At 33.2% G+C, this 9,140-nt stretch overlaps 1 protein-coding gene across 1 annotated transcript in view; it reads left to right on the plus strand.

Moving 5' to 3' along the window:
- Positions 1 to 8,921, plus strand: part of LOC132698187 (uncharacterized) — a 36,007-nt gene extending 27,086 nt beyond the window's left edge. The window contains exons 4-7 of the mRNA XM_060664121.1: positions 1,277 to 1,449; positions 1,510 to 1,708; positions 8,268 to 8,501; positions 8,557 to 8,921. Coding sequence (XP_060520104.1) covers positions 1,277 to 1,449; positions 1,510 to 1,708; positions 8,268 to 8,501; positions 8,557 to 8,727 — 777 coding nt within the window. The 3' untranslated portion in view covers positions 8,728 to 8,921. The remainder of the gene's footprint in view (positions 1 to 1,276; positions 1,450 to 1,509; positions 1,709 to 8,267; positions 8,502 to 8,556) is intronic.
- Positions 8,922 to 9,140: the final 219 nt, after the last annotated feature.

Genomic DNA, 9,140 nt, shown 5'->3' on the forward strand with positions numbered 1-9,140 from the left:
GCCAAATGGTAATTAAAGGAGTTGTTTCAAAAATCACATTTCTACCACGAAATATTACAGTGTCCTGGGTTCATTCGAAAAAAAAGTTTTCAAAATCCTCAGTAGTCCAATTTTCATGCTTCAATTATCTACTTACACTGCCAGCTGCATTATGTATTCCAATTAAACCCGTAGCTTGCAAAAGCTATGGGTGCGATATTGTGGGATTTCTTCTTCTATTTCCACGACTTCCCTAGATCTTGTAATTTCAGAAATTTTGTTTGTTAAAACTTATGTCACCTTATGTCACCCACACCGTTTATGCCACTTACCTTAAATACATGTACTTTTTCATCGCTTTCATCATTCCACTGACTAACACTAATATTTCATACTAATATTGGCTGATTCAATATAAGTTCGGTTATGGCTAGACCCGTAAATAGTTTGACGGGTCTAGTCATAACCAAACTTATATGGAATCTAACTAAATATTATATTTTTAACCTGTGTGCAGGTTTGATTTTGTTCAGTCATTAAAGATTATGTTTGAAATTGAAATCCAAGTGTAGCGCTTTGAAAATAAAACCTCTTTTTCTTACCTCGCATACATAAGGTATATTTCCATTAAATAATGGAAACGTAATTTATTTATGACAGTTTTAAAGTTTTTAATACACTGCTAATGATTGATCATCGCTGACTTAGCTAAACTGTGCTGCCATCTCTCGATTAGTGGAAAAACTAAATTTGATGTCTTGTGGTTTGTGCAAAAAGAAATCTCTACTTGTTATCTTAAGTGACTTTATAATCCATATTTAAAAATATGCGGCCGCGCGAAAGAATTTTCAATGAAAAGTTAGTTTTCAAATAAATTTTCGAATACGAAAATACGAAATTTCCAAAATTACGTTTGTTTTTATATATTTTCGAAATTTTTTGAATAGCATAAAACCAAAACTAAACAGAGATATGTATGAAAGATAAAAAGTTTATGGACTTGAACAGTTTAATTTTGTGTGCTAAAAATAATTGGGACGAGTGGGTAATATTGTGAAAAATAATAGAAATTCCCTTTGTTAACTGGAACCGAATTAATAATAAAATGTGAATTTGTGAGGTTTGGTTGACAATATGAAAGTTAAAAAAGACTGATAATACTTTAATTTTAATCTGCAAGATTGCAATATTTTCAAACTTTTTAATTTCTTGTTTTCGACGTGACGTCCGGTACAAAACGAACGCGATATCTGCTGAATTTGGATTTTTCACCCGTCTGATATTTTCCCGTTTCTAGCACATACAACAAAAGAAAAACTACGCGTTCTCGTACAAAGTGCTCGATCGTTTGACGGGTGACGACTTCTCACACGCGCAGACCAGAAACGCCAAAGCGACGAGCGGCGAATACAGGGTGAAACTGCCGGACGGTAGGCTCCAGATCGTTTCCTACAAGGCGGACAAGAACGGGTACACCTCCACGCCTCTGGAAAATTTACCAGGTAGATTGAATTATTCGATGTGTTCCAGATACAAGGCGGACGTGAAATACGAAACAGGAGCGGAAGAATCGGCTCAAAATTTTGTTCACGCTCCGGCGATATTAAGAAACTCAGACGACTACGTGTCTCGCGATGTTAGTATACAGCGTGTTCCAGTCAGAGAGCTCGAAGTAACAAACGTTTTGCGGGGGTACGATTACTTGGATGTCCCAGCGTTACGTCATCAGGTGAGACTTCTTCTGAATCGTAATTTTTCTAAGCTTCGCCGAAGTGCAAAGCTGTAATTAGGGCCTGCATCTGATGCTTATAATAAACATTTTCCTAATAAAAAAAGTGATTTTTTCAAAGAAATTTCTGCAGGCTGTAGAATTTGTAGGAACTTATTTATTTTTTCTTGACTCTTCTTTTACATGCTGCTCGCTTCTTCAGAGTGTTGTCAAAAACTGAAGACCGACTGATTTAAATACCTGCTGGTTGGGGGAGTGGGGAGGCTTATTTAATTGCTTCACGGGCGATGTAGATAGACTCTCGATATCATTAAAAATCCTCATAACATAAACCACTACACAGGTTTCTATCTCTCGTCCATATAGCTACTAGATGCCATGCTAATAATACAGAAAATTTTGAAGCGTCGATGAAATAAAATATTAACGAGGGCCATTTAATATGCTCATGCATGGTCATTTGAAACGTCGTCTTCAATCAATAAGACGTGTTCAACAAACAATATGACCGCGAACAGTTCATCAATCTAGACCTAGCATTTTTACGTAAAATGTAAAATGTTCTGGGAAAGCTTTATTATCGCATTACCTTTACTCTGAGTTTCTCCTTCCGCTGAAACCCTTATACTACTCAACTACCTAAAATTGAATTTTTTAAACGGTTTATTTTTCATACGGTCTGTCTGCGGTCTTGCTTTTACTACGCCAAGTTTTAATTCTTTTTTTAATGTTAATTCTTTTAATTAATTAATTAATTCTCCTAATTAATTAATTTTTCTAAAGATCGCAGATCGACGTTTCTTTAAAAAAATTCACAAAGTTTTAATATTTCTAGAATTTATAGTGATATAACTATGGAAATTAATTTACAAAAAATTTTTTGGCTAAATATGAAAAAATGAACTACTTATAACCTTCAAATTTATTAGTTATCGATTTGATTGGCTGTGGTGCAAGGTTTTTGCGTGCTGGAATTCATTTTATTTTACGAGAAAAATAGTTAAAGTTATCATGTAATTTGTTTCAGAAATTACAAAATGGAATAAATTGTGGATTATTTTTGGATGATGAATTTAAGCTTAGATGTTTTAGGTTCCTTATTTTCAATTTGTAATTTTTATATAAATCCAAGAATATGGGAAATGTATTATTATTACTTTGTTTCTGTTAAATTTTCTTTTAAGTTGACGGTATAATAATATAATATTTGAATATATTTTCCAGGACAAAACGATTATTTAAAAAAAGACAAAAACAAAATACAATTTTATTGTTAAAACCTTAAATTACAAAAAATATATACTCAATACAAAAAAAGGCAAAACATTCATTCCAATCTTACACCAAGTAAAAAAACTATATGTATATATTTCAATATTATTATTTTTTAATTTAATTAAGAAATAGGTAGAAAATTTGAATTATTGGGTTTTTAGTTTGTCGAGGTTTGCGCGGGTGCCGGGAGGTTTGGCAAGCCTAATTGGAGGACATTTGAGTGAACAAAATAAGAAGTACAAATTTTTGATTAAGAATAATACATTTTTTGATTTTTTTTTTGATGTAAAACAAATGCCGACGGCAGCAAGGAAAAAAAATTAACATCATCCAGGGGGGACGGCTACAAGAGCAGGTGATTTTACGCCAAGTAAACCTAATTTTCTCATGTAAATCGCGTCTGCATGTATACTGCGTGTCGAAGTGCCGTTGGCTTATATTTTTTAGCAATGGCGACGTGTCACCTTCTGACGGCCAAAAAATTGGGTCGACAAGACGTTTTAATTGCAAAGTATCGTCTTCGCGTGTAATTTCATATATATAGTTGATAAATCTTAGAATTTAAGAGGCGAGCTTACTGGGAAATTCCCACAAGTGTTGCTGAAATAATGGCCGTTGTGTGCGGAACCGAATCGAAACAATGCGAAAGAAAATTGCGTGGTTTTCGCGTTTTTATTGATACTATTATGTGGCTCTTACCCGCTATGAATTTGAAATAAATTCAGACATACATTTCTCAGGATTTAAGGACAAAGAAAACTATATTATACGAAAGCATAGTTTTTGCCATATTTGAAGCCGATTCCGAACCTTATTGCTTTTTTGCTATTCAGATGCAAAAGTTGGTGAAGCATTCCGCCACTTTAATGGCTTTATTGTCATAATTGGTAAAAGCTAATTGAACTTTGAAATTTTTAATAGAACGTCCTTTAGATTATTCTGATGTCGTATTAATCGCGGAAGTTCTAAATTTATGCCACCTTCGACACATGGTCAATGGCTTACGAAAAAATAAGTTTTGTCTTAACAAAATCCGCTATCTTCCTGCCACGTTTATTAGTTTAATGCTAAAATTCATAAAGCACATACAAATTTTTTCTTATCATTCAATTCTTAAAATAGAAAAAAAGATCCTGTACCTTTTTCTAAAAGCAGTAGTTTTGTAGATATTTTGAAAAAAGGCGATTCAACTACAAACAAAAGAATAAATTATACGGAAACTTTGACAAGTACAGAAATGCGTTTGTATGAAGGATTTTTCTGTCACCCAAGTTAGTGGTTGGCTATGCAAATAAGGATTAATTAAAAATTAAACATTTTAATGAAATGGTAATTAAAATAACTGAGACTAAACAATGTTGGTATGCGAAGGTGGATAATATTGGCTAATATTGCTGTTGAAGCTAAAAGAAGTCTTCTCAGAAAATAGGTTATCAAGACGTAACAAAGTTCTTGTAAAGCGTTTCTCGCAACTAACTTGAAAAATCACTAATGCAATTATCTTATTACCGAAAAAAATATGAATTGGAAATCTTCATTAGGACAGAACAATTTCTACATTCAAAAAAAAAACTAATATATAGAGGCCCTGCCTATGCCGATAATATAGAAAGAACACTTATGAAACATATTGCAGATATGCAGGCTAGTGTCACTATGATTTCTAATAACTATATGGTCAGAACAGAAAGGCTTCAAAGTACGTACAATGCCCAAAAATGTGCCTCACAAATGTAATTAGTGTTTTAAGATCGAGTTTTATAATGGAATTAATAATATATATGCACGCTTCAACAACGCATTGAAATTATTTACATTCACTATAAAAATGGTGAAAAATTGACAGGAAATTTTATAAAACTAAAACAATTTTGGGTCTTATTGAAGCACATTGTCGGTTCACAATACAGAAATTAGCGGAAAAATCCGCGCAAGTCCAGGTTTGTTCCTTCCTCGTCTTTCTTCTTTTTTTTAATTTTATTTTATTTCCTTTTTTATTTTGCATAAAGACTTGGGTCTTAAGGCCTATAAATTTCAGTTAACGCAAGAACTCAAGCCGGTCGATCATCAACAAGATCGTATGGACTGATGGTCGTGGTTTTCAATTATTAATGGCATGCCTTCCTCTTTACATTGAAATCAACACCCCATTTGTCTCAGAAAATTCCATTTTTTTTGAATAATACCTCTTATTGAAAAACCCTTTATAATAATAATTCTGTTACTTTGAGTTTTAGGCTAATATTGCACAGGAACTTTTATGCTTTTCTTTATGCATCATCTTAGTCAGGACTAGTGGAGGACTGGTACTACTTTGTTAATTTGACCCACTTTCTGCAATGAGAAAAAAGCTTGCACACTTAATTTGGCACACCGGGTATAATTTTAGCAAGAACAGGGTGTAATTAAAAAAGTTTCCTGTATTTCTCAAGTAGTTTTAAAGTAAAAAGTTTCTAAAAACCTGAGATTCAATGTTTGGTTTTTATTCATAATTTACTAAATAATGTCGATTTCTGGACGAAAATTGGAATTTAGCGCCAATTGCTTTTTGTAAGATCCTGTAATAAATTTTGTGGTGGAAAAAAATGAAATTTTCAGTCACTTTTGCGTGCAAAAAGTCTTTTTGCACCATTCTCGCAATATTTTGGCTAAAAGTAACCAATGTTTTAAAAAAGCGAAATAACTTTAATAAAAAAAATATCAAGTAGGCTAGCAAGTTTATTCTATAATGAATTTTGTTTGAAGTGTCATGTAAAAACTACAAACAAAAATATAATTATGACGTAAAGTTGGGTAGTAAAAATATAATAAATAAAAATAAAACTTCGACAGCCAAGAATTTTAGACCATACGTTCCTATTAATTTTTTACCTTAAAAGTTCTCGAGAAATCACTTATTACACAATAATTTGGTAACACAATTTAGAAATTTAGGGTTATTGCCTGATTCAATATTGTAAAGTTTTCCGCACTTCCTCAATTTTGTCCGCAACAAATTAAACGCTATATACATTTTAACTCTGTATTGGCGGCTGGGATGAAAATAGCGAGGCCCACCGAGATCCCCGTAAATTATGTTGATGTCGGTGCGCGACGCCAATGTATGCAACTGGGATCCCGGCAGTAAATCGCGGATTAAGGGTAAATATACACTCTATAAACAACATAATGTATTGCCGTTATATTCGAACTAAATTTGTTTTCATTGGCGAAACGTAAATTGGATCTACCGGGCGATCCGTCAGCGTAGGTGTTGTGAGGTATCGCACCTCTAGGCACTGATAGTTTTTTTGAAAAATCGTCTTAAGACGTAGGCACAATTTTTTTAAATTTTCATCGCTACCTATAGATGGCGTAATATATAGTTGCGACTGTTACAAATGTATGTTAAGTATGTATGAATATTTATGTGGATCTTTGCTTTTTAAGGTTGTTTTCTAAAAGTTTTTAGTTCAGTTAATGATTTAATTAATTAAATGGCGAAACTCTATGCAGAAATGTATTTCCAACCGTGGGTGCATAACGAAAATCCATATTGCCAATATTATTTTTGGGACATTCTCGTAAATTTAAGCATTTCATCTAGAAAGAGGTACAATGGGCCTACTGAGGTTGTGGTAAAAATAATTTAGCCTCTTTTACTTACAAAATAATATTTAAATTTTGTAGTTAACCATTCGATTTTTTATGGAGTTATTGACCTTTATTATTGTTATTTAATTTATATTATTTATTTTGATTGAATTTACATTTTCCATTGAGATTACGCTTTACGCAAACGCTTGACATACAGATTTTTCTTAAATTTGCCCTCCAATCAGCACTTATTTGTCAGATTTGTTGCAATTTGCAATGTAGCAATTGCATAACTTCTGCCGGGCTGTAAAGAGACTGATTAAATATTAATTACAGAGTAAAATGCGAGCCAGTTTCAGTCAAGCTCTGAAGAAGCCAACAGGGTGATTGGCGAACGGTTAGTTAGTTCGAGTCAATAAAAACCGACGCAGGAAGAATCCAGAAGTCTTATAAAAAGTATTACAGTAGTCTGTGGAAGTTTCTTTGAAAAATTAAATATTGATTGTTGACAAAATGGTGGAGCCGCACATTTTTAAATTTTTGATTAAAGTGATGTGTATTATTTCTTTTGGTAATTTATTTTTAATAGTGACTACTTATTCCGATGAAATATTTTTTTTCTCCGAAAGTGGGTACAATTTTAACTGCAAATGCGGCCCTTTTATCTCCTAAAAATAAATGACTGTAAGTCTTTACTGCCTTGAACGTTATTAGGAAGGATGTCCTAAATTAGTGCGACACAGTTATTGCCATCTCAACATTAGCCAAACTTGAGCTTGTAAAAATGCTAATGAATCTAACGAAGTTAACCACTGACCTGTGGTATTCGCCTTTACGGTAAGGTTATATTAATTGTTCCACATTTTTTAAGGTTAGTCAGCTTTGATTTATAACAATTTTTACACGTTGTTGGTTTGGTTTTTACTAAAGTGGACATAGAGATCACCATACTTAGATTTTCCAATCCGTGATTGACTCACATGGAAAACAAAACGTTGTCATAATGAAGGAATTATTGTAATGGTTCTGTTTATTTTCGCTTTGTATTTTTTGTTTCTTGTTGTTCAAAGTTTTTAAGTTTTATTAATTTTCTAATTAAAGTGAATTTTAGTCGATTGCCGCGTTTTTTTTTTAAATTCTAAAATGAAAATGTGTGTCGGTGCCTGGCAAAAACTACATTAAATAGAACAACAAGAAACCGTTGAAATTAGGTAAGGGACTATAAAATAATATACCTACAGTGGAATATGTGCAAAAGAATATTTTTTCTGCATTCGAAATAATGTAATTGGCATCCTGTATGCGACAATTTAATTTTCAATTTTCTAATTGTCATAAATTGTCAGAAATGAAAATCCAAGAGCGTTAAATTTATTGACTTTTGATAGAATATATGAAACAATCTGAAAACGGCTAACACCATACATTAGGATAGAAAAAAGAAGCTTTGCAGCTTTGAAAATATTATGAGTTGGTAAATTTAGATAGCGGTAGAAAAATTGAAACAATCAATTTTTGTGTTTTCCCGCTAGTCAAAAATGAAAAGTCAAAAAATGAAATAATATACCGAATGTTCGAAGATTTATAATCCATTGCGTATAGAAGGTTCACGTTTCGATAAAATAAATTTTTATTGACATACAAAAGAAAGTCGCGGTAATGAGCTACCAGCAATTTATTACATCATAAATTTTCACTGTTCTTTTAGTCAATACCGATCGTAAAGTCGCCGAACGTCGAAATTTACACATCCAACGCACGTGACTACCATACCGGTAATTTTATACCCACAACACAAGCTACCCCGATTCAGAGGGCGTCTACGCCAATAAGGTATACTTCCACCCCTGTTCCCCCGACCGCTCAGCCGCATGTCGTAATCAACGCGGAACGAGGGTTGATAAATCCAAACCAGCAAACCTATATTCGCGAAAACCAACAGGTAAAGTAGAGATCTACGCTGAGAGAAATTGTTGAACAATTTTAGTTAAACGCAGGTCATCTCGAGCACCTTCGCTCCGATCGTGGTGGCAGACGATCACCATAACATTCACGACGATAGTAAACCGGTCGTTGTTAGTAGGAATGGGGTCGCAACGGTCGTCCCTGAGCTTCCCGAGGGTATATATATCGTCGGCGGCGGTGGAAGTTTGGGGAAGAAGAGGTAATATTGACCGTGGGTAACATTTCTCTCACTTCTTATTATTATTTGATAAACTTCTTGCCATTGTTAAATTCAATTTCAATATTATACCACACTTTTTCGGTGTGTTTGAAGGGATTATATATTTTTTTTAATTTTCGCCTATTAAAAGTAACAACTTATTCATTGTCACTGTAATTATGTATCCTAAGTAATTGTAAATAGAACACATAATATTAAAGATTTTTTTAATGACACGTTTCTCTCTAATTAAATATACTCCAGTCAGAGCAGTTGTGCAGTTACGTCACGTACCATAACCAATATAATTTACGACGTCCAGTAATGGAACTAGATAAAGATGTCACGCTATGACGTAACTGAACAATTGCTTTTACTGGACTTTACCAGCCCCCGCGTACTGTGGCTTAGTTGTCC

Source organism: Cylas formicarius, unplaced genomic scaffold (genome assembly GCF_029955315.1).
Source record: "Cylas formicarius isolate icCylForm1 unplaced genomic scaffold, icCylForm1.1 PGA_scaffold_2__14_contigs__length_35257938, whole genome shotgun sequence".
In the NCBI taxonomy this organism is placed as follows: domain Eukaryota; kingdom Metazoa; phylum Arthropoda; class Insecta; order Coleoptera; family Brentidae; genus Cylas; species Cylas formicarius.